At 46.5% G+C, this 26,015-nt stretch overlaps 1 protein-coding gene across 3 annotated transcripts in view; it reads left to right on the top strand.

Moving 5' to 3' along the window:
- Positions 1-387: 387 nt before the first annotated feature.
- Positions 388-26,015, top strand: part of LARP4B (La ribonucleoprotein 4B) — an 89,897-nt gene continuing 64,269 nt past the window's right edge. Inside the window, exons 1-3 of one of the 3 annotated variants that reach the window (XM_039241637.1) lie at positions 388-506; positions 21,749-21,883; positions 22,734-22,793. In XM_039241637.1, coding sequence (XP_039097568.1) covers positions 21,803-21,883; positions 22,734-22,793 — 141 coding nt within the window. In that variant the 5' untranslated portion in view covers positions 388-506; positions 21,749-21,802. Of the gene's footprint in view, positions 507-1,275; positions 1,546-17,776; positions 17,802-21,748; positions 21,884-22,733; positions 22,794-26,015 lie in introns of those variants that run through there. The other 2 variants (XM_039241636.1, XM_039241638.1) reach the window with 2 other exon arrangements.

Raw genomic sequence — 26,015 nt, 5'->3', positions numbered from 1 at the left:
GAGGGGGGCCTGGGTGCGGACGGGCACGCAGAGCTCGCGGAGAGGCCCCCGCCCCACCACTGCTGAGGCGGGAGGTGTTCACGTGTATTCGGAGCGGGGGAGCGGGGACAGCGGGACTCCCCGGCAGGCTGTCACACCCACAGGGCTGGACGCCCCACCGGAGCTGAAACCAAGCCCCCCGGCCTCGAGCGCTACCCGGAGCGCTTTCAGTGTTGGCGGGAATTTCAGTCCTCGGCGTGTCTGTTCTCAGAGCCTCGCCGCGGCGATCCGCGTGTAGCCCGCAGGCCCCGGGCGGGAGGGGACACGGTCACACGGCGGGCGCACCCGGCCCGGCCCCGGGACGCGGAAGTGGCAGCGCACACCTGCTCGCACACGTCCGTCCGGGCACGCATGGGAAGCACAGGTGCGGGGCGGCCGGGCAGAGCGACCGGAGACCTCTCCACACGCACGGACTCCTGCGTCCGCGTCCACACGACCGGCGCTCAGGAGGGAGCGGCTTCAAGCAGGTGAACACGCTCTGTCCCCGCGTGACGGGCTCGGGGGGGGGGGCGACACACACCCCAGAGAGCCCGCAGCAGGGAGCGGACGCCCAGAGCCCCGGGGCTCTCCGGGGCCCCTCCCGCGGCCGCGCCCACGGCCGCCCTGGGGCGGGAGCGGGGGCAGGGGTGTGTGGGCGTTTCTGTCCCTGGCGCGGAGGGGCAGGGGTCTGTGGGCGGAGTCGCCATCTTGGGGTGTGTGTGGGGGGACCCGGTCGCGGTCCCGGGGTGAACGGGGTCACGGTCCCGGGAGGAGGGGGTCTGTGTCGCGGTCCCGGGGGGACGGGGGACGGGGTCGCGGTCCCGGGGTGAGGGGGGACGGGGTCGCGGTCTCAGGGTGTGGGAGTCGGGGGTCGTGGACCTGGGAGACGGAGACAGGGGTGCCGGGAGACCGCCATCTGCTAGCAAGGCGGAGGTCGCGGGACTACGCGACGGCGCCGCCTCCTCAGGTCGCAGTGGGGGCGGTGGGGACTGTGGGGACGGCGAGGCGGGGCCGGGAAGCGTGCGCCGGGCGGGGCGGGGTTGCGTGCGCGCCCGCGCCAATCACTGGCGCAGCCGGGAGGGGCGCGCGCACGGAAAGGCCGGGAAGCAGAGGGGAGGGCCGGGCTCCGCACGCAGCCAATCAGGACACCGCACTTCCATGACGAGAGGCTCTCCCGGGCGCCGAGCGCCAGTCAGCTGGTCAGGCCGGTGAGTCCGAGGGCGCGCGGGTGCGCGGGCGCGCGAGGCGGGACTTCCGCCGAGCCCCGGAAGTGGGAGCTGTGTGTTCTCATGCGAACGGGAAGGAGCGTTGGGGCGCCGGAGTCGCGAGGTTGAGACATTTTCGGGCCCGAAACGGGAAGGAGCCGCCGCCGCCCGCCGCCAGCCCGCGCCGCGCCGTCCCCGCCGCTCGTCCGGGCCGGCCGCGCCCTCCCCGCCCCTCCCTCTCGGCCCCGTCCGCGTGTGGCGCGGTCGCCGGGCACCGGGGCTGCGGCGGTCGGCGGCCGGGCGGCGGCGGCGCTGCTGACAGGTGAGCGCGGCAGGCGGCGGGCGGGCCGCTCCGTCCTCTCCGCTTCCCGCTCGGAGCCGGGCCGCCGCCTCGGACCCGTGCCGCGCCCGCCTGTCACGGGCCGCCATCTTCCCGGAGGACGCGGCGGCGGGCGGGCCGGACGGGGCCGGGCGGCGGGCAGGGCCGCGCCGGGCTGCGGGGCCCGAGTGCAGGCCGGGCCGCCGGCGTCGGGGGTGGGAGTCAGGGGCGTGGGGGTCGGGGCGGGCCGGGACTCGGGTCGGGGGCGCGGGGGTCGGGGCCAGGCGGCGCCGCCGTCCGGCCCGCACTGCGGAGGCCTCGCCCTGCCCTCCGCCCGGGGCCCGGGCCCCGCCGGCCGGCCCAGCGGGGAGGGGACGGGGTCACTCGGACCAGGAAGTGGGGATCCTGTTGGCCCGGGTGTGTCTGGGGAGCTCCCGTTCTTCTCTCGATGGGCTTGAGCAGAGGCGGGTTCTGAAGGAATTAGAGAAAAATCGGGTCTAAGGATGCCCTGCGTTCGAAATAGGACCGGGGTACGCGGTGGTGAAAAGGACAGGTCAGCAGTCTCTTACCACCTGCGTCTCGGTCGTGTCCAGTCACAACGTAAACTTGGATTTCGGCACAGTTTTGTGTTGCTTGTTCGTTTCTTATTTTGATGTAAAAGGGCCTTTAATTTTGGATGCGATGCAGCGAGAAAATAATCTGTAGGGTGGCTCTCAAGCGCTCGAGACGGTCTTCCTGGCTGCACTGTAATTTGTCCTAATCTTAATGGAAGTTTGAAGTTTTGGGTAACTGAGGAACCTGAAGATCTCTTAGCACTGTGTAGGGGTATTACTTGGTAAGTTGAGGGATTTAAAAAAGGATAATGCCAAGTTGAAGACGAGTGTTGTGAGTATACAAATTACTTTCCCTTTTGAAAGTTTTTTTTTTTTCTTATGCTTTTTAAGTGATCTCTTGTGTTAAAGTGCTCTTGAAATAGGTGCTAAGTCGTCCTTTGCAAAAGGGGGGAGGGGAAGAAATGTTCACTGGTGCACTGTGAGCAATGTGCAATTTCCATACTTCCCCACCTGCCCGGCTCCCTCTAATTTACAGTCAGGGTAATTTACAGAAGTTGAAATGGTTGTGGCTTTTTAGCTTTCCTCTGTATTTAGTATAGTGAGAGGCAGTTTGATGAAACACCCGTGAGAGAGAGCCCTTGGCTGGAGTTTGCTTGGGTTGCTAAAGTGAAATACTTTCTGAAAGGCATCAGATTAGCAGGTTTATTATTCAAGCAGAAAGTTGATTTGTGTATTTCCCTTTGAAACTTGCCTTGGGTTAGAGATAAATTTCATTCTGTATTTTGAAACAGTAATGTGACTTGACTAACTTACACCGAAGAATGGCATGGGTCTTACTGATTAGAAATGACTCGTGGTGCTTCACTGTTGTGTTTTCAGTATTTTTATGTGATTGTCAATTTTAATTTTTTAAAGTTTTTGTTGTGTAATTTGGTGGTTGGTTTTTGCTTGATCACATATATCTGAGCAGAGAAAGCAGGTTCTGAGGACAAAATGTATATTTTGAGAAAGGAGTTATGCTGTATTTGAGTAGGAGCCAGAGAGAAAGCAGATGATAATGGGAGAGCTAGCCTTCATTTTAACGTGTTTTGTGGAAGGGTAGCTGAAATTAAATGGCAGCATATTCAGGGAGATAGTGATTTTATTTAGGGTTTCCAGGGACTGTGCTTTTAAACGAAGTTGAGAGTTGGAGAATTTATTGAACTTAATATCATTTCCATAAATAAGCATAAGTTTTGACAAATACATATTTAAACTCTATGGATACGTTTTTGTGACCTGTTTGTATGAAACCGTCTTCACGTATCATAAAACATAATTCTGAAATAAGAAAAGTGCAGCTTGGGAGCACCAGGTTGTTAACAGTAATAAACAGTACCTGCAAGTACCTTCTCTCCTGTTAAGTAGATTTGCAGCACTTTACAGGTTTCTGTAGTGCTAGACCTGTGCTCCCGTTTACCAAGTTGGAAGTGGCTGACAGACTCCTTCCACTGTTATTTCAAGTGTAGTGCTGGATTCATACTTTCCATAGCGATAAGTGGGATCATAATTTTGGTCTTCTAATTTTAGTAACGTGGTCTCTTTATGATGGTCCCTGGAGATTGTTAAAAGCAGTATAGATCTAAGTTACTTTAACTTCCATTTGTTATCATCCTCACCTTAAAGGCACAGGTTTAAATATGCTTGCGTAAAGTCATCATTGTGTTCTTGCAGAGTTTTCTCGTACTTAAAAGATTTTTTCAGTTAGGTAGATGGCAGAAAATCTCAGTGTAGTGAGGCCGTTGCCTCAACCTTTTTGTAATGGACAGAAGAAAGCACTGAAGTTGTTTTTGTGGAAAATACATTGTTTAAAACTGACACTGTTGCTGAACTTTGTTGCTTTTGCTCTTTTGTAAAACTTCATTCCTGTAAAGAGTTCTTTTTTTTTCTGTAAGAGCTAATTTTAGAGTGCACAGTAAATGAGGTCCGCCTTCTGAGAAACTCACCAGATCTGATTGTAGTGGAGCTCAGCTCAGACTGTTTGCTAGTTGTTGGACTTGCTGGTGTCGTTGGAGCTGGTGTCTTTGATTAGAGAATGAATTTCTGTATTAGAATATGGAATTGTAAAGTGGAAAGCCACTAGGTTCTCTTATTAGGAGGAAGATAATTCCACCGTGGAAATGTTTTTTTTTCCCCCTGAAGATCCAACCCTTTATTTTTCCTGCATGTAAATATCTTTAACCTTAGGAACAGGTAAAAAAAAAAAGTATCAACTCTACTCATGTCTCCTTCCCTTCTTCCCTTCCCCCACCCTGCAGCCCCCGTGTCCTCAGTGCTTTCACAGACTGACTTTTCCCCATTTTCCTGGTGAGCTGCCCTGGCGCAGTTCATAAGGGCCGCAGGTGAGTGCTGCGCCACTTTTGCGTCTCTTGTCGTGGTTCGATTTTGTCTTTAGTGTCCGCCCTACTTCCCTGATAGTGAGACCTGGGTCACAGAGTGAATTGTATAACACGAAGGACGTTTCATAATTTGACTCAAATTTGAAAGCTGCTATTTGATTTTTAGAGTTTGATAATTCTAAAGATGAGACTTAGTCTTCACTGGAAATGTTACGTATGAAATCTGATATGTGAATGTCTTGGCTTAAACACTTATAAATTGGGATAGTATTTGTGTGATAGAACGTGTCTCTCTCTCTTTCTCTCTCTCTTTTTTTTTTTTTTTTTTTAACAGCACACCGTTTTAGTCACACTATGGCCAGAGGCTGCTTTAAAAGCATATCCTGTTTGTTAGGCCCTTTTTGAAACTCCTCAGTGGCTCTGTCCCCTGCCTAAATAAGAAACGCCCAGGGGCCTGGGCGCTTCCTCCGCGTCCGCGCTGGCCCGGCCACCTTTCCACCTTTGCTGGGCCTGCCCTGGCCGCCGCCTCGTCGCACAGCCCTGATGCTGCGGTGGTGTCGCCTCTGCCCCCCCGTAGTTTCTTTGCTGGGAACTGAAGGTTTTTTTTTTTTTTTTTTTTTTTTTAATTTTGCTCTTTAATCCATCCTTATAAATAAGGTATTTCTGGAGTCCTTCAAGAATCCTTGCCTTAATTTCTCAAGCCGTGCTTCGTGCACAGCACCAATTAGTGTAAGAAGCTCCTTGTGGCTGAGATGCTTTTTCCGTAACTCTTTGCCCAGCTCAGGCCCAGGCCCCCAGCAGGCCTTCCTCAGCCGATGATGCCGTGTGTCCTGCTGCACCTCTTGTAAATTGAAAATATTGTGAAATCAAAAATGCATTTAATACACCTAATCTTGAACATCACAGTTTAGCCTTGTTTACTGTAAACATGCTCCTAACACTTACATGAGCCTGCGGTTGGGCAAAACCTGGTTGATTGTGAAGTGTTGACCATCTCTCATGAAATTCATTGAATACTGAAAGTGACGAACAGAATGGCAGTGTGGGTGCGGGACCCAGGTCAGTTATCAGTTGTTACTCGTGTGGTCCTGGGGCTGGCTGGGAGCCCGCTGGCTGTGAACAAGGTGGAAATTCAAAGTTTGAGGTACAGTTTCTACTGAATGTGTATCGCTTTTGCACCATTGTGAAGTTGAAAAATTAGGTTGAAACATCATAAATTGGGGACCATCTGTAGATATTTAGTAATCTTTTAAGTAGATGGAAAAAGGCATGTCTGAAGACACCGCTCACTTTGGTTGTAGGGAAGTGACTTGTGGCTTGTACAGTTGCGCTTCTGTGTAGCAAGCATGAGAATCTTCACTGGTAATGAGTGCAGTGGCAAGGGCATGGTCATGTTTACCAAACGTTAGTGGTTTGATAGCTCTGTCCAGTGCTTGACGCATTTTAGATGGTGTCATTTAATTATGTGGCCTAGATGACACTCTCAGTCTTGAGAAATGTGCCCCCTTTTACTAGCAAATGTTTCTTCTTTATTTGGCTTTAAAATTAAAACAAATTATATTAACCCCAACAAAGCATTTTACAATAGTGGAAATGTATTTTTAAACTTAAGTGGATTTTCGCAGTTTTCGCTCCCTGTGGCGAGTCACTGCTGCAGGGTTGGGTAGAGACGAGAGACCAGGGTTCATGCTTCTTGGAGGAGGTGTTTTCATCAGTGAGACGCTCGCAATACAAAGACAGATGACACCAGAACTTTTCTCTAAGGCTTGTGGTAGAGAAGGGAAAGGTGTTGTTTTATTGAGAGGAAAGCAAGCAGGCATTGAGATTCTTGAAGCTTCCATCCATAAAACCTGTTGACGGCCCTTGGCACCACACTCCCTCGCGGTCTCGCTGTTGCAGTGGTGTCACAGCAGCAGGTCCTGAGGCCCCCTTATCTCCCTCCCTTATTTCTCTTAGTAGCTCTTACTATTGTAACGTTCCATGTAATGTCCATGTGTTGTTCTTTTTTAAATATTTTTTTAAAATTTATTTCTAGGAGAGAGAGAGAGAGACAGCATGAGCAGGGGAGGGTCAGAGAGAGAGGGAGACACAGACTTTGAAATAGTGAAATAGGCTCCAGGCTCTGAGCTGGCAGCCAGCACAGAGCCCGACGCGGGGCTCGAACCCACGAACCGCGAGATCATGACCTAAGCGAGAGTCACGCTTAACCAACTAAGCCACCCAGGCGCCCCATGTCCATGTGTTTTTTAAAATGTTTGTTGATTTTTGAGAGAGAGAGAGAACAGGGCAAGCAGGGGAAGGGCAGAGAGACAGAATCCCAAGCAGGCTCCACACTGTCAGCACAGAACCCAACACAGGGCTCAAACTCATGAACTGTGAGATAATGACGTGAGCTGAAACCAAGAGTCAGACCCTTAACCGACTGAGCCACCCAGGTGCCCCCGTAACTTCTGTATTTTATGTATGGTGCTTGAACGTTAACTCTGTGAGGTTGAGGGTTTCTATTTTGTTCATCGACATGGACCCAGACCTTTGAATGGTACAGAGTATTCAGTGAGTAGTTGATGAATAGATCCTAGGGTTATAATGATGAGCAAAAGGGACGGATTGCCCTCCTCTTTGGAGCCCACTGAGGGAGGTAGATAACCAGTGACCACATATGGGAGCCATACATTGTGTGGGCCTTGTAGGCTCTGAGGGGCCAGGAGGCTCCCCTCGGAAGAGTAAGGTAGAGCGGGGTAGCCGGCGAGGCGAATACGGCGAGTGTGCAGCAACGCTGAGCACGTCGTTAGGAGGAATAATCTGAATACGGCTGAGTAAAGAAGGGGTCACATGCGGTAGCAGCTGGACCATATGGAACCTGAGAGGTCTCGGTATAGGCGAGAATTTTGCCCTGTATCCTAAGAACAATACAGAACACTTGGAGGGTTTTCAGCAGAATTCCATGACCATTGCCTTTGTAAGTGCTTATTCTGATTTGTGGAGAGTGGCGTGGAAAGAAAGGGCACACACAGATGGGTATTACTCGACTGTGAGGTGACGGGCCCTTGTGTTTATGTGGTGTTTATTACAGTGCAAAACGTCAAGCCCTGGCCTAAATGAAATAGCTTGTTTAGAAACTTTTTCATTTATATTATACATAATGTTTAAAACAGTATTTTAGAAATATGCCTTAAATTGCTTGTATTTATCAGTTGTAAAGTATATTTGGTATTTCAGCTTTTATTAAGACGGACTAATTAACAGACTCCTTTTTTAGAAACTTCTCTGAAGAATGAGAACATTCTGTTTTCAGATTTCAGAAAGCTTTGTTTAATTGTCAAAACTCAAAGTATAAGGATAAAAGCATAGTGACCAGTTTGATACAGATTTACAAATGGCCTGAATTTACAAGTTGATTCTATTTCTCTGAACATATTAAACATTCCCTTTTCAAGTATTTTATTCTGAAAATATTGTCTCTTTTAAAACCAGTTCTTTAATGATTAGTTTCTGAACATTTTTCTTCATTAATTACATTATTCTGAATGTCTATATTTCATTGTTAAATTTTATCGTCTGTATGATTTCTGCCTTACCATATATAATGTACATATTCCCAGAGAGCATGTGGGACTGTATAGATGCCAGGCCCTTCCCAACTTACTTATTTTGAGAGAGACAGAGATAACACAAGTTGGGGAGGGGAGAGAGGAGGAAAGAGAGAATCCCAAGCAGGCTCTTCGCTGTCAGCACTAGAGCCTGATGTGGGGCTTAAACCCACGAAACCTCAAGATCAATGCCTGAGCTTAAACCAAGAGTCAGATGGGGCGCCTGGGTGGCTCAGTCGGTTAAGTGGCAGACTTTGGCTCAGGTCATAGTCTCACGGTTCATGGGTTCAAGCTCCGCATCAGGCTCTGTGCTGACAGCTCAGAGCCTGGAGCCTGCCTTGGATTCTGTGTCTCCCTCTCTCTCTGACCCTCCCCTGCTCACGCCCCGCCCCCCCCCATACACAGAAATAAATAAAACATTAAAAAATTAAAAAAACAACAACAACCAAGAGTCAGGTGCTTAACTCATTAAGCCACCCAGGCACCCCACCAGGAAGTTGTAAAGGTAGACTTGAGGGGCACCTGGGTGGCTCAGGCCTTTTAAGCATTTGACTTCGGCTTGAGGCTCTAGTCGTGATCAGTTTGTGAGTTTGAGCCCCACATTGGGCTCCTTGCCGTCAGCGCCGAGTCCGCTTTGGATCCTCTGTCCCCCTCTCTCTTTGCCCCTATCCTGTGCACGCCCTCTCCCTCTCTCCTCAAATAAACAAACATTAAAAAATAAATGTAGACTCAAAATTCCTGTGGAAAGTCACCTTTTAAAAATCTAGGCATGTAGAACGTAAACCATTTTCTCTTGTGTTTTTGGGAGGTAAAAACATTCAAATAATTGACAGTATGCTGGTTGTCATTTAGTGTAGAAATTTATTGTAATAACCTTTTTGGATGAAAATTTCCCTGGGATTGGAAGTTTTCATGTTCCTTTTTGATTAATATCTGTATCTTCGGTGATTCTTTTTTCAGAATATAAAGCTGTTTCCGGTTTCTCTTCAACAGGTCACTTGAGTACAGACCATTGTACAAATGAGTAACTGATGAATCAGCAATATTTTCTTCTTCACACATTATCCAGTGGGGGGGGGGGGCAGTCAGTGAAGACCAAAGGTCGAAATGAATGTCATAGTTCACAGCAGTCGCAGTCGGCTGTTTGTTTTGTGTATGTTGATGTGTTTTCATTTCTTTTGCTGAAATGATTACCTTCCAGGCCACCTCTGTGGGAGAGTTAACCCTAAGGGTGAATGGACCAGGAGGGGAAAATAGAATTGCCACAGAAGCAGCCAGCTGTGCAGAATTTACGTTTTGTGACTCCCTTAACCTCCACTGATGAGTGACCTGTGTCCCTATACAGAGTGCTTTGAGGTCCTAAATGACCCTAAGTTTTAGTAGTTTCAGTCAAGCCCAGGGACGTTCTTGGCACTTTTCCTTTGAAGTTCAGAATATTGAGAGTGTGCTTGTCACCATGGGGGTTTGGGTCTGTCAGCTCACTGTAAGTTCCAGGAAAACCCAAGAGTACAGTTCAAGGTAAAAAGCTGTAAGTCAGGTGTTTTCCCAGGTTCGTTGTGTGGCCCCGAGTTGTATCACTAGGTGATCTTACGAGCAGGGCAAATAAGGGCTGGATCATTAACCTCCAGTTTACAATTTGGGGTGTCAGTGCAGCTAGGGAAGCTTATTGAAAAATTGTCAACCATATGTATATATTTTTTAAATTTTTAAATGTTTATTTTTTATTTATTTATTCATTTACAATTAGTTTATTGTCAAATTAGTTTCCACATAACACCCAGTGCTCATCCCCACAAGTGCCCTCCTCCATGCCCATTCCCCTCCCCCCCACATCCATCAGTCCTCAGTTTTTGTCAGCATTCAAGAGTCTCTCATGGTTTGCCTCCCTCCCTCTCCCCCACCATTTCCCCCTTCTTCACCTTGTTCCTCAGTTAAGTTCCTCCTAATCCTCCTATACGTGCAAACATATGGTATCTGTCCTTCTCTGCCTGACTTATTTCGCTCAGCATAACACCCTCAAGGTCCATCCATGTTGTTACACATGGCCAGATTTCATTGTTTCTCATTGCCATGGAGTATTCCATTGTGTAGATGAACCACATCTTCTTGATCCACTCGTCCGTTGATGGACACTTAGGCTCTTTCCATGTTTTGGCTATTGTGGAGAGTGCTGCTATGAGCATTGGGGTCCATGTGCCCTATGCCTCAGCATTTCTGTATCCCTTGGGTAAATTCCTAGCAGTGCTGTTCCTGGGTCCTAGGGGAGTTCTATTGTTAGTTTCCTGAGGAACCTCCACACTTTTTTCCAGAGGGGCTGCACCAGTTTACATTCCCACCAACAGTGTAGGAGGGGGCCCTGTCAACCATATATTTACCAAGGGTTTAATAATAATTCTGTGCTTCTAATCCGCCTAAATCCCGTCGCGTGGAGAATTTTGTTCTCACCAGCACTGTTACTCGCTGTGGAGGTCAACCAGGGGGAGGGAAACGTCTGACGATGTTTGTGTGGTGTCTCCGTGTGAGCGGAGTAGCACGTGGAGATAGGATGTCCTCGGAGACCCTTGTTATTAGATTAACTGGGATTTGAGGAGCAGTTTATGAAAACTGCGGAAAATCCTGCAGCTGCAGTCCTCGGGTTTGGGAGCTGCAGAGACTCGGCCTGAAGCCCGTGGTGAGCGCGCAGGGCAGCGGGTCAGCAGGTGGCAGCGGGAGGGCTGTCCTCCCTGAGCTCGGGCCTCCTCTCGGCTCGGTCCTTCCTCCCTGAGCTGGTCCCACCTTGTCCTCCAGCGACAGAACCCCGGGAAGGTGGCCTCGTGCCACAGCCCCCCTTCACGAGGGGTTTCACAAGAAGAACTGGAGTTGGTGGGAGCGTTTGTAAACCTTACACATGCTACAGAACTGTAAGCTGGCATTTTGTGGGTTTTTTCTTGAAACAGAATCTTAAAGCAACTATCAAACTGTATTTTTTAAAACAGAAAAAACATTTATTTCAAGAAAATTAAGGGTACTGCTCGTCATTTTAGATAATTAGCTTTAATCAAGTTAGGAAGGCACTAACACATCTTCCAGTTTGTATCATATATTCAGACTGTAGTTAACATGTTGTCTTTGAGAGATTCATATAAATTTAGTGGTTTCCTTCCTAAACCAGAAGACACTTGTAAACCTTGCTATCCAGGCTGCCGGTGCAGGGCTCCATCTTCAGGCTTTGAAATTGTCACCACCTCTGTTCATACCCGTCACCTTTTTGTAAAGAGCACTCAGACTTGAGAGTGGGTGACTTAGGTGAGCACTATGCCCCCTCTCTTGGCCTTTAGTTTACCATCTCCAACAACCATTACTGCTACTTCCTACTCTGTGCAATAATGACTTCAGATGGGAACAGCCTGCAGCCTGCCGACAAAATGTGAGAAATGAATGCACGCTGCCCCAGTCCTCCACTCGGCAGTGCAATTGGCTTGGGAGTCGGGGTACCTAAAATCCTTGGGGGCTTTTGTTGTGTTTTGTTTTTTGTTTTAATATGTTTTTCAGAGCACCTGTTTCACTGTTTGGAAAACTGAGGCCTTGGAGACAGTTTGCTTTATATCACACGACGAAGAGCAGAAAATGGGGTCAATCAAGTTTCTGGCTTCCACGTCCATTGCAGACGGGACCCAACTCTTAGGAAAGCTTAGGTGTCCTATGTACACATTAGGTCCAAGTAACCTGATACATTTGCAGCCTATGCCACACAGCATAGCTGAGCTTCAGAAATGCTGGTTGGAACCAGAAAGTTTTAATAATGCTTTGTACAGTGTGTATTGTTAGGGTGAGGGGTACCTCACACCCCAAGACTGAGAGAAGTTCATTTATTTCACTGAACAGTAATTCCGAGTTACTGGAGCTGATGCTGACTCTGATAGTTCGCTTGGAACTTTTATGGTGTGACGGCGTTCATGTGTTGAATTATAATCCAAAGTGGCCTGGGAGTGGTGATCCAGTTATTTATAAAATGGAGATCGTATTGTGCTAAAATACATATATTTTAGAATATCAAACTGAAAGATTGTCTAGACTAGTAGATCTATTTGAAGTTACTATTGTAGAACTTACATTCTTTGATAAGTGTGGGATCCCTTTTGTAGGGAACACTTCATGTTAGGTGGTATTCACACTGTCATGCTGAGAAATGTGAAGGTGTGTTCAGTTGCCATAGCTGGCATTTGAGCCCTGGTCTTAGACTCTGGCTGCTCCTTTGTGAGTCACTGTGGCGCTTCATGGCTCCCGGGTCCAGCCTCTGGCTCCCTAGTGATTAGTAATGACTGCATTGGTTTCATCACGCGCTGTGACGCACCTGTCCTAAACATGCTCGCAGCAGGGAAGATGGGAGTGCCCAGTGTCACTACTTGGTCAGTGGGGAGTTGGGGTGCTGGGCAGGCTTCCAGCCTCTGCTCTTGACTCCTCCTCAGATGCCCAGCTTGTTCATCGGTGGACTGGGTGGGAGGTGGGGGGTTCCCTTGAGCTTCTGTGTCTATGATTAACATTTCTGGTATGTGTCTTTTTCCAGTGAAAGGACTCAGCTTTCAGCAGATTTTCCAAAAGATCTTTGACCTCTGTCTTCAATACAAAAAAGGTTTTAGCATGTGTTTGCCACTTAGGAACTCCTTCAAGGATTTGTTGTTATTTTAATAATTAAATTTAATTTTTTATCGTCAACATCACTTTGTATTTGGCTCTTCTGTATATTTAGATTCCAAGTGTAAACGTATGCACGCGTACATCCAGAATTTGGAGGGTATCTGAAATGAAATTAAACTGAACCCATGATAATTTTCCCTCGTCCTAAAAATACTACCTTTTCCCATATTAACACATCATTTGTAGTCTGCAGCCACAGAGGCTTTTACTTGGAATCATCATTTTAAAGACCAAGAATTTCCTCCCGCGTGTTGATTGCATGAAAGACACAGTGATTAAACCCATATTTCCTGAGGCTTTACTCTGACAGGTACTGTGTCAGGAATGCTGTGGCCGAGAAGGTAGACATGTTCCTTCCCTCCCAGCATGGGAGAGATCGCGTGCACTTGACACACTGTGTCACTGGGCATAATGGGTTTGCAACCCAGGCAGTGGTGAGGGCAGGGAATGCCAAGTGCAGACCTTCGGGGTGTGAACTGTTGGGTAGTAGATAGTTTCCTGTTTTAGAAAGGTCATTCAGGAATGAGGAATTGGTGGGGTTGGAGATGCGTACGAAGTTGGGGTAGTGACTTGGTCCTGAGATGGATGTTATCTGAACAGCTTACCCATAATAGAGATGGGGAGATCCAGGCAGGTTAGAGAACGACAGGTTGAAAATGTATTGACAGGTGTCTGGTTTGGGCCGCTGGGCGGATATGCTGTCCTTCATTGAGATGGGAGGGGTCAGTTTTTGCTTTGTCTTCTGTGAGAATGATGGCGGGAATGGAGTTTATAGACGATGGATTTTGGGGAGTCCCTCACTTGCACTGACTTTCAGCACGCGGTGGAAGAGCACCCCTTGGTGCGGGTGCGGGGTAGGGGGGAACTCTGGGGTCACCCCGGGGGCTGTGTGGGGCTGGCGCAGGCTGCCCGCTTCCTCTCCCCACCAGGTCGCCCGGGTGCTTTCACGGAGCCAGCCCGGGGTGTCCCGCGCTTGGTCAGGGTGCTCTGCTCCTTCCTGCACTTGTGCAGCGGAAGTAGTGTAGACTGGTACCATAGTGCAGAAACACAGGACCATGACTTTGAAAACTTCGGGGTTGGAGTGTCTCAGGAAAAACAAGTCACAAGGAAAACTATTAAATTAGGTACATGGGTAAGACCTTATAAAAATTGGAGAATAATTCTAGAAGAACTGTGTACTTTAAACAAACAAGTGAAAATGTCAGGTGATGCATTGTGGATGTGGTTTAGGTGAGAAAGAAAGAAAAGAGAGTCTGGTGGACTGAGTCAGTCTCAGGAAAAAGCCCAAGCCACGGAGCATGTACAAGTTAACGTGGTGAGGGGTTCGTGTGTCATGGTTAGAATTGCCTGCTCTGATTACGACTACTTCCAGTCACGGCGGGCAGGAGAGCTTGGCTGCGCCAGTGGAGAGTGTGCTCCAGTCGCCCAGGGCAGAGGAGACTGCGCGCAGCCCAGCCGTGCCCAGCGGAGGGCAGACCTTGGCTGCAAGTGGCTGGTTGGTCATCTTCGCAGGTCCACGCCCTTGGAGAGGCCCGGCGCCCTGGTTGTGTCCCGCCCCGCCCCTGCTTCTCTGGCCCTTCCCCTCTCACTCCCTTGCGCCCCCGTCTTTGGAGACCACAAAGACTGCCTAGGCCAGGCATTTGAAGGGCGCTGCTGGAGGAAGCAGGGAGGATGCAGGGAGAGAGGAGGAAATGGGGCCGTGACCATGGATAAAGGACCAGCGGTCCCTCAGTTAGTGCTTCTTCTCCAGGGTGGAAACTGCTGACAAACGCTCAGTAGTTTCATGAAGTTTTTTCAAGTTGTCTTACGTTTAGGCTGTATTTGGGTCCCTTGCCTTGACTTGTGAGGTCTGAGATCTGAATTCCTTTTTAAGTTTTTTTTTCCTTAAAGTTTGTTGACATACATATTTAGTTATTTAGAGCACGCAAGCAGGGGAGGGCCAGAGAGAGAGGAGATAGAGAATCCCAGGCAGGCTCTGCACTGTCAGTTCAGAGAGCCGGATGAAGGATTTGGTCCCGCCAGCCGTGAGATCATGACCTGAGCTGAGCCACTGAGGCACCCCTGATTTTCAAGAGTTTATGTAGGATTGTAATTGTTGCAGGATATTTCACTCGGTCACCAAACTGCTGAGAAATCTAGATCTATTAGGAATACTAAATTTAAGAAAGGAGGGATGCACATTAGTATAGGTCTTGAAATAAGGCTTATTTTATCTACTTAGAAAGGTGTTAAATGGCCTTTAATTTTTAAGGAAGCTGATTTGCCTATTTACATAACAAGATTTTAGAGAATGTCTACAGGGCTCTCGTGAGGGCTTGGGGAAGAGAAGTTTTGCCATCTTTATCACTATTATCTGTTGGACCAAACAGCTCTTTATGGAGTTAGAGTCCTACTGACCCTTTGGAATGTTTTCATGACTCGCTGAATTTCATTGTCCTTCATTTGGAGAAACACTACACATTCTGGATGTTCCTGCTTTGTTTTGATTTATTGGTGAGCTAATTGACATAGATCAGAACTACCTTTTCCCAAGGCAAGAGTTTCCTTTTAATTTAACGTCTTTGAAAGCTACGTGTTTGTTACAGGATGAAGTGAAGATACTCTGTCAGTGTCAGGTATACAGGTTTTTGCTTGTTGTGTTGGTGCTTTTACATTTTTATTTTTTTATGTTTATTGATTTATTTTGAGATAGCATGCGTGCAGATAGTGAGTGGAGGACAAATAGGGGAGAGAGAATCCCAAGCAGGCTCTGTGCTGACGTGGGAGATCTGTCTTACAAACTGGGAGATCATGACCCGAGCTGAAATCAAGAGCCTGAAGCTCAACCAACTGAACCACCCAGGTGCCTCACTTGCTTTTTTTAAACTAATTAAATTTATTCATTTATTTATTTTGCTAAATCACTTTATGTATAGTTCTGGACTTGGGACAATTTATCAATTCTAGCTCTGGTTCTTTGGCGCCTTCCTAAGAACGATAAGCGTACTGCAGTCTGAGCAGCACAGCATTCCGGCAGCGCAGAGCGTCTCTGGCTCTGAGTTCTGTCATGTGCTACAATGCGAGCTCTAAGGTTGCTCACCACCACCCCATCCCAGTTAAGTAGCATCTGCTTTCAGCTGAAAAGCTATAGTCATGGGACTATAAATTGGAAAGAGTAATACAATGTGATCAGCAGTCCTTAAAGAAATGAAAGATTGATAAGGATGAGGTGGAATCGAGGCTTTTTTCTTTGAAAATAATTGAAGCAATGTACTATCCAGAGTTTGTTTATGAAGAGGACTTCTGGGTCTCTTGAGAGACTATTTTTTGAAAGACTTTTTATGATACGGATTCTGACTTCTCTTTGGTGCAGATATACACGATACTGCATTTGGTCATCGGTACTTTTTGTGTTCAGCTGTAAATGAGAGAGAGTGGAGGTTTTTATGGAGAGTGTGGGTAATCTCAAGAAAATGGTCCCACGTTCAAAATGAAGTTAACAAAGCTGTGTCATAAAAAAGGGAGAACTACATATATGTAGTTTTCTAGGGTAAAAATAAATTCTGGAAGATACTGAATGAGGCAGTTCTGCTCTTGGCCCATAAGGCGATCACACAGATGAAATTCCCGCAGTCAGCTGTTTTTTCCTCCTCTGGACTCCGGGTACATTTCATTTGCTCTCGGGGGTTCGTGTGTGGCGAAGGAGAGCAATGCAGCGGTATAGGTGCACCTCACCCAGCAGGTGGGCACCTCACCCAAGCTGTGAGGGGCCTGAATGAGGCAGGGGGCAGGCTCTCGGCCACAGCCCTGGCTGGCCAGGGCTTATGGTTTGCAATGTGGAAACCGCTCCTACTGGGAAAGTGTTGGTAAGCATGTTCCGTTCTTTTTGCATGTTGTCCCAGCACCATTTATGGAAAAGCATTTTCTTTCCCCCATTGAATGGTCTTAGCACCCATTTGAAAATTCACTGGCCATGAATGTGAGGGTTTATTTCTGGACTTTTAAGGTCTGTTGTGTTGGTCTGTATGTGTCTCCTTAGGCTAGCATCATGCGGTCTTACTGCTTTAGTTTTGTAGTAAGGTTTGAAATCAGAAAGTATGAGTCTTCCAGCTTTGTTCTTTTCAGGATTATTTGGCTATTCTGGGTCCCTTGTATTTCCATAGGAATTTTAGGGTCAGCTCATCAGTTTTTGCAAAAAAGGTGGGTGGGATATTGATAGGGATTGCATTGACTCTGTAGATGTGTGGAGCGTTGCCGCCCAGGGAACAGCGTGTATTCCTGTCCGTGAACACAGCACGTCTCCTGTCTATGGAAACCAGGTGTCTGTACGTCAGGGCTTGTTTTGCCTTCTGTCAATGGTTCTCAAACATATTGGTCTTGGGACCTCTTTACACTTTTAAATATTATTGAAGATCTTTAAATCATACTGAAGATCTTTTTTTTTATGGCGCCTATCTATATTTGCATTGAACATTAAAACTCAGATTTATAAAAAATGTTTTTCTTTAACAATAATAGCAAAGCCGTTACACGTAATATAAATAACATTGCTTATGAAAAGGTAGCGTTCTTTTCTAAAACAACAAAATAATTTAATGAGGAGAATGGTATTGTTTTGTATTTTTATAAATCTCTTCAGTGTGTAATAGAGTCTCAGGTGGATTCTTCTGTGTTTCTGCATTTGATCTGTTAGTGATCCGTTATTTTGGTTGAAGAATGAGAGGGAAATCTGATGTCACACAAATGAGTAGCTGGAGAAGTGAGGAGTGTCTTAATAGTCTCTTCACATAGGGGCGCCTGGGTGGCTTAGTCGGTTAAGCGTCCGACTTTCGCTTAGGTCATGATCTCGCTGTTCGTGGGTTCGAGCCCCGCGTCGGGCTCTGTGCTGACTGCCAGCTCAGAGCCTGGAGCCTGTTTCAGTCTGTGACTCCCTCTCTCTCTGACCCTCCCCTGCTCACGCTGTCTCTCTCTCTCTCTCCTAGAAATAAATAAAACATTAGAAAAAAAATCTCTTCATATAACCTTGACTCTTCTCCTTTGTGACTGCGCCAGAACTCCACGGCGGTTTGCGAGGAGAGAATGTGAGTGGCAAAGGCTAACAGCATCTTGGAGTTGCTTGCTGTGACGGTTGGTGTGATCTGAGGGCCCTGGGAAGGTCTCTGGGCCCCTAACAGGCACAGACCACCCTCTGAGACCCCTGTCTTAGAGAACAAGACTGAGTTGTGCATTTTCACCAAAAAATGGTGTGACAGCCCATTGGCATTTTTATTAATCTGTACTGACAGCCCGCTGGGAAGGGACCTGGGAGCTGTTCCTGCCGATCAGTACTTGTCTCTGTGGGAAAGGTACCGCGGGCGGCCCTGAATGGTTGGGTGCTTGCTGGGTAAACACGGAAGCAGCGAGCCAGGGGAGTTTCATTACGTGTGTGTGATTATAAAACAGTAAGGTATTTGGAAAATTGAGACTACAGAAATGAAACAAAGTCAGACACTATTCTGGTGTTTTAACTCTTAGCCATACATTGTTAGTTGTCTGGTGTATTTACTTTTAAGTATATTCACAGAGTTAGTTACGTGAATTTTTAAAGCATACTTGTAATTGTACTGTCCACAGTCTCACCTCCTGCTTATTTATAACTAAGGTAATCTCTGAATCTTTTCAATAGTTGATTATATTGAGTTAGTTTCTGCTTTTCTGTAGTTAAATATTTTTATTTCTTTTTTTGTTTTTTTTTGCTAAAGCTAAACATTATTCATGAGGTAGTTTACATATTTTTGTATTATTATCACAGATTTTTTTTTATATATATATTTTTATTTATTTCTAGGAGAGAGAGAGAGACAGTGTGAGCAGGGGAGGGTCAGAGAGAGAGGGAGTCACAGACTGAAACAGGCTCCAGGCTCCGAGCTGGCAGTCAGCACAGAGCCCGACGCGGGGCTCGAACCCACGAACCGCGAGATCATGACCTAAGCGAAAGTCGGACGCTTAACCGACTAAGCCACCCAGGCGCCCATATTATCACAGATTTTAAACAACAGTAAGTATGTGAAGTTTCAGATGGATATTGATATTATGTCCCAATTAGGTTTTTCTTTTTACTTTATATTACAGAACATTTTAACCCCAGAAGTAGAGAGGGCGGGCAGGATAGCAGTCCTCACTCAGTGCACCCATCATCCAGGTCTAGCGCTGTGTTCCTGCATTCTTGTTTTGTCTCATCTCTTAAATTTACCCAAAACAGTTATTAGCATATTTTAAAGCAGATTCCAGATATATAGTTGTATCCATAGTCTTTTATTTTTATTTTTTTTAAATTTTTTTTTATTTATTTCTAGGAGACAGAGAGAGAGACAGCGTGAGCAGGGGAGGGTCAGGGAGAGAGGGAGTCACAGACTGAAACAGGCTCCAGGCTTCGAGCTGGCAGTCAGCACAGCATGGAGGGGACCGAGAAGTCACAGCTAGATGCGATGCGGGGTCCTAGATGGGACCCTGGAGACCTTACCAAGTGTTGAATTATGAAGCACACATTTCTGGTATATGGGAAAAGGATTCTTCAGGAACAGATGTGAGAGGATCGAACCCTCCCAAGTGTTCTTAAGATGGATAAGGCTTTCAGGTGTAGCTTTGACAGATGAAGTGTAAAGTGTCCGGCTAGCGTAGAGACCGCGAGACAGTAGGAAGTGCACTCTGGTGTCCTCTCTCTGCTTTTCCACATCGACCGGTGAAATCAGACCAAGGCGATCACTCCTATCGCCGGGCTCGGGAGGGCCGTTGTGAAGCTGCCTCTGCCCAGCGTCGCTGCTTCAGACCACTAGGTCTGGGGCCGCTCAGGCCTCGCTTTGGTGCCCCTCCCCCTGCCCTGTCCCCAGCCTTCTCTTTCCAGCCCCGACACCGGCACCTGCGTCCTGGCCCTTCCTGGAGGCAGCCGCTGAGGCCTCGGGACAGCTGTGCTCACAGAATGACTGACGGGAAGGCCCGTTCTGTGCCAGAGCGGCCGTCGGTGCTGCGCCGCCAAACCGTTTCCTCTTGGATTGAGACGCGCAATCACGTCTGATTGTGATGCCGCTGCCTTCTGTGCTGCCCACACAGGAGCCCTGCTTCCGGGTGTAGGACTTGTGGGAAACCGTGTGTGCTGGGTCAGTAATGACGGGGTGCAGTGGTGTGGCGTCAGGGTCACCGGTTTGTGGCTGGGATGCCTGCCGTGCCGCCGTCCCAGGATCTTTTCTCTTTTGCCGTTGAGGCTTTCCAGCATGCATGGGCACGCTGGACCCGACCACTACCCCCGCCCTGCTCCCGAGGGGACAGCTGTCAGCCCACACACCGTGCCGTGCCCTGTAAATACTTCACTGTGTGGCTCTCTAAGGGAGCGCCTCTTTTTTTTTTTTAAATTAAAAGTAGCCACAGCATCATTCTCGTGTCTTAGAAAAGACAGTAATTCTTCAGTACTGTCAACTATGCCGTCAACACTGCTTCCCTGATTGTCTTTTGTTCTCCTTTGTTTGAATGGAATAAAGCCATATACACCAGGTAAAGCCGTAGTGCGGCCACTATGTGTGTCTTGTCTCCTTTTGTCCAGGAATCCACCCCCTTCACAGATGCGCCCCCCCCCCCCCCACTTTGGTGCTCACGTGTGCTGCAAGTTTGTAAGGGGATCGCAGCCTGGGGCGTGGGGGCGTTGGCTGGGGCCAGTCCGCATGACTGCGCCCTCGCGCCATTGCTCTTTCCACCAGGAGGCACATGTTTCTGACTGAAAACAAGTGTAGGTAGTAGGTATTGTAAAGGATTCTTTGTAGTTGAATTTTTTCCACATTTGTCTGTTTTACCTTGTTTTTAACCAAACGGTTTTTCCTTTAAGAGTCTTAAAAATCTAGAAGTTAATATGATAAAGCATCTATAGTACCTTCTGTGACTTGTCAGTCTGTTATCGTTCTTTGTCTTTATTTTCTGGATTTGATGTGTTGTGAGAGTTGATGTCAGGTTCTATTACAATTTCACAGGTATTACAAACTATTACAGTTTTATGTGCATCATTCATCCTGTGTTTTGGAAAACACTGACCCCTCTGAAATGGGTTTGTTTCAGGCATTTCTTGTCTTTGAGTAGTTTATATTGCTGGTCCTGTCTAAAAGCCCGTAAGTGATTTTGTGCTTCTGATGATAGAGTTGACCGGTGTAGGAGATCGCCTTTGATCGTCGGATTGTTTCAGTATAACCAGGGTTTTGAGAATTTCATAAGCAGGTTATTGAGAGAAGGGAGCGCCATCGCTTTTGGAGAAACTAAAAACCTGCATGGTCACCTCGCGAGACAAATAGCTTTTAGGTCTCCGTATCTGGCATGAGGATGCTGTGTTTTCAGAAGATCCTGAGGGATACAGAGATTAAATCCAGTCCTGTGGTGCTGTGAGGCGGGGCTGTGAAGCGGGGCGGTTTGCTGCAGAGAGAAGGAAACACTGAGGTCAGGCCTGGGTCTCTGGGAAGCCTGGTTCTCGGACTGATGTGATGAAATCATGGGTATTGTGGTCCCTCCTCCTGAACCAGGTGGTTTGGGAAAATCAGGGTGTAGCTGTTGAGCTGAGCTGGAAAGGCGGCTCGCTTTGCAGCTCTGGTCCAGCTGTCTGGAGGTGCTTTTCCATTGATGTGGGATTCCTTTTTAACTACTTATTGTTTGGTTCTCGATGACTTGTCCTGGAAGAAAATGAAGTTAATGGTGCTAGTTAAAAATGATACACATACGTAAATATGGGATTCATTAAATCACAAATGGGAGTTCTACGAATTTTATAATTTTCTGGTTTTGAAAACATGGTTTTGTGGGTGTGAGTGGGTTTGTATGTGTTAGCACATGATTTCTAGTCTCAGCATCTTCTTGGGTTGGTACAGAGGTGTCAGTCACGGGCAGATTTCTTTAAACCACTTAGGCTCCAGAGGGTAAGCACACGCCCCCCAAAAACTTGAGGGTTTGAAGACTTCGTCACTTCACTGCGCTCGTACTTCCAGTTACTGACGTGCTTGTCTTTGTCGTTCTGCAGCATCCTTCGCTGGCCACTCAGCTTCTCCCAGTGCGGCCACCAAGTAAACAGCTCATGACTTCTGATCAGGACACTAAGGTCGTGGCTGAACCGCAGGGCCAGCGAGTCCAGGAAGGGAAAGACAGCGCTCATCTGGTGAGTGCGGGTCAAGGCCAGAATCGGCCTGATGCCTTCCTCTCCTCTTCTGAGAACAGGTACTCTGTTGGATTTCAGAAGTAAATCAGAGTAGTAGTTGTGGCGTATCATATAAGCTGAATGTAGGAGTCATATTCTGAATCAGTTTACGGGTAGCTTAGTAGAGGAAGCTGTAAGTACTTAGGTGATAGAGAAAACCAATCGCTTTAGACACTTAAAGCTTTTGGATTTTAAATTCCTAAGAAAAATGCAATGATTTATAAATAATAGTGCACCTGTTGTACTGGTATGTATTTAAAGAATTAATTAGGATTGTAGGGGCGCGGTGGTGGGGGTGCTCAGTCAGCCAACTTTGGCTCAGGTCATGATCTCACAGTCTGTGAGTTTGAATCCCACTTGGGACTCTGTGCTGACACCTTGGAGCCTGGACCCTGCTTCGGATTCTGTCTCTCCCTCTTTCTCTGTCCCTTCCCTGCTCATGCTGTCTCTCTGTCTTTCTCTCTTTCTCAAAAGTAAACATTAAACATTTTTTTTAAAAAATAATTAATTAGGATTGTAATATAAATTTTTTAATTTGAGTGCTTTTGTTTAAGATTTATCGTGTCAAGCAAAAGATTTTTCTTAATTTTCTCCATTGAAATTACAAGGAATTTTTCTTCTGGTGGTCAGAATTTTAAAATATTTTAAGTTTCAAGCCTCCTGCCTCTCTTTCTAAATACCTCACTGAATTTCTTTGTTATATAAAAATGTGTTTTTCTCAGTGGGTTTTGTTTTTGCTAAATCATTGTGGTTTGAAAATGCTGCTTTACATTGTAACAATGGTGTATTTTTGATGTTTTCAATTTTACAGATGAATGGTCCCATATCTCAAACCACTTCTCAGACAAGCTCCATCCCAGCTTTGAGTCAGGTAATTCAGTTCCGAGATAAGTCACTGCCACTGCGGAGGCCCCCAAATACTGCCTTACAACAAATATGTATTGTAACAAAATTAGAAAATGTTGATGTTTCCCAATAAAGGGGGAGTGGGGGAGGGACCCGTGGGTTGGAAGTGTTCAGTACTGAGCGTCCTCGGCTGGCTTCTGTGTGTGCTGGCTGTATCGTTCTAGACTCAGCGTGCCCTGTGTTCAGTGTCAGATGCTCATCACATTGTTTTCAGTGTTCACTGGTAATCCGTTGAATGTATATGATTAGCTCTACATTTTGAAGCCTGTGTTTTTTAAAGTACACAAGTCACAGTAAGCTCTTACTAGGAAGACTGGCTTCACATTGTAGTTGTGGTTAATGAAAGCGTAGGGAGATGGAGACGCACTGGTTTTAAATCTGGCTTTCCCTTCTCTGCAGAAGTCAGGTGCATTTGGAGCTGCTCCATGCTCCAGACTTAGCTGGGCCGTCTGCTAACTGATCTTATAAACCTGGCACAATGGGAAAAATGAAGGACAACTTTTAAAGTACTGTTGAAAACTTTATAGTAAACTTCATTTATTTCCCCAAATTGTGAGCAGTTCATATAGAAATTGAAGGAGATTGGATTGCTGATCAACTTTTAATAAGATTCCCTCCAAAATGTTACTTCATGGTTGTTACTATATACGTAGAGTATTTTTGTATATTTTACGTTGATGTTGTAAGTGAATATGTTTTAAGTAATTTTTTTTTTTTTTTTTTTTTTTTTACAAATAGTTTATGTTTTAAGTAATTTAAATTCTAAATTTAAGACCTTTAGTTGTCTGAGGGAAATTATACAGAAATCATTAAGAAAAAATTTTTTTGTACTAATCTCCCTTCTCCCCATGGTTGATTTACAATCTAATGTAATATTCAGGTATCTTTTTAAAACATATTGCAGGGCTAGAAATTAGATTTTGGATTCTTTGAGGGTTTTTTGCCTGTTTTTGTCACTTTGTTGGCAAGTATTGAAACAAGACCTATTTAGAAAATAATGGAAACACTTGAGCCGGAACTCAGGGTTTCATTTCTGTGCAGAAACAATTTGCAACTAGTACTGCTTCACATACGCTCTTCGTCATTTTTCAGAGTTAAAACGTCCTGTAAAGATGTGTGGCCAGTTCTTGGTCCAGACTTAGTACTCGGGAGCCCTGGAGTCCCTTGGGCAGGTCTCGCCTCTTACCTGATGTTTTGTAAAGTGGGTATGTTGTTGACCAGTGTCAACAGCGTGTTGCACACTTAGGTTTTCACAGTGTTGCCGGACTTTTTACCACAATACCTGGGATCATTTGTCTTGCCGCTTTGAAGAATGAAGAGGTGGATGCAAAATGAGCAGCAGGCACAAGTTGATTAGAGCGTAAGATCAGAAAGGAACGGTGGGAAAGCTCTCCTTACAGAGGGGACATTTGAAGGTGAATGCCGCCGCGACTGCAGGAAGGGTCCTTGTTTTATAGGGTTCCGGTCGTCCCCCTCGCTTCCCCTTCCCCCTTGTTCCTTCTCAGGTCCCACCCTTACTGGCTGGATAACTCTAGGTGCTGGGTTGTCCATTCCTGATCGTATTGATTCCGTTGTGTGAGGAGTCAGATTGGTCGTACTGTCCCTTGTATAACATGTAAGTTGAGCATGTGCATGTGGTGGTTGGTTTAGTGGCTATACATGATGATGCTCAGAAGTCTGCGGCTGTTCCGATTGCTCAGTGAGCATGCCTCACAGTCTAAGTCAGGAAGCGGTCTCTGGAAGGCTCAGTCTTTCCCCCGAGTTGGTGTGAGTATGAGAATTGCCATAGTGAGGCCCAGATAAATGGCTGAACAATTCAGGAGCAGCTTTGCGTTTACCCAATGGCCATGTGAATCACATTTACTATACAGCTCCTTCCTTCCTCTACTCCCCCCGCAAAAAAGAAAACCTTACTGAGAAAGTAACTATTTACTACAATCCTAGCTACTCAGGATCAGAAATTGATCTTTAACTAAAGGAAGCTGAGACCCAAGGAGGCTTAAGTAATTTCCTCAAAATGACTCAACTGCAGAGTGCAGAACAGTGGTTTGAACCCAGGCAACTGGCTTCAGAGTCCAAATCCAAGATGAGATACTTCTCTTTGGCATCTGTTATCTCATTGAAAAAGAGAAACAAATAGAAAATAATACCCCAAACAAAATCCAGCTCTTTGCCATGAGGCACAATTTGCATCGTTTCTGAGTAGATGAAATTACTTGGGATAAACATGGAGGATTTTAGGTGGGGAATAGTGTGACTTCTATTTTAGGAAGATTATTTTAGCCTCAATATGTTTATATATGTAATGGATTGTAGTGAGTCAGGCATGGGAGCAAAGAAGGCAAATAAACTACTGAGGAATAAAAGTTAATAAGTGATGGTGGTGGGGCAGACTCGGAATGAGTGGATTTCAAATTTATTTTGTGAGTGGGTTCAACCACACCAAATTGTGGATTGGATGTAGAGGTTGGAGTGAGGAAAAGATAAGTCAGGGGTAGTTGAGCAACTTGATGGATGGTAGTTTCATTTATTTTGAGATGGAAAAGCCTGGAGAAGTAAAGGATTGTGGAGAGCAGATGCACTTGCTATAAGTTAGAGCAAGCGATGAAGTGGGCAGGTGAGCCAGGCCGACCTCAGCAGAGAGGTTAGAGCCTGAGATGTAGTTTGAAGTAAACAGATGTTTTATTTTGTAAGTTCATTATATAGAAAAGACTGTTAAATCTAATGTAAATATGATTTAACTCCTGGGTGGCTCCGTTGGTTGAGTGTCCAACTCTTGATTTTGGCTTGGGTCATGGTCTCATGGTTCAAGAGCTCAGCCCCAAGTTGGGCTCTGCACTGAGTGTGGAGTCCGTTTCATGGAGATTCTCTCTCTCTCTCTCTCTCTCTCTCTGTGTGTGTCTGATCCTCCTCCACTGTCAAAAATAAATACATAAAGTTTAAAAATACTGTAAATGTGGATTAAGGATACACAGTTGAAAAGTAACCAAATTATTGTTAGTATGGTCAAACCCATTTCTACACACACATCTACACACACACACAATTTTTGCCTATCCTGATGGTTTTTATGTCCTGCAAGGGTTTTCTTGGCTCTAACCTATCTCTTCATTGATTCATCCTTTTTAATCATCTGTATTACTTCTTATATATTTGATTAAATTTTATTTAAGAAATTATTCTCTAT

The sequence above is a fragment of the Hyaena hyaena genome, unplaced genomic scaffold, assembly GCF_003009895.1.
Source record: "Hyaena hyaena isolate Hyena2069 unplaced genomic scaffold, ASM300989v1 scaffold_197, whole genome shotgun sequence".
Taxonomy (NCBI): domain Eukaryota; kingdom Metazoa; phylum Chordata; class Mammalia; order Carnivora; family Hyaenidae; genus Hyaena; species Hyaena hyaena.
Note: the sequence above shows the minus strand (reverse complement) of the source record. Positions and strands in the feature narration are given on the sequence as shown.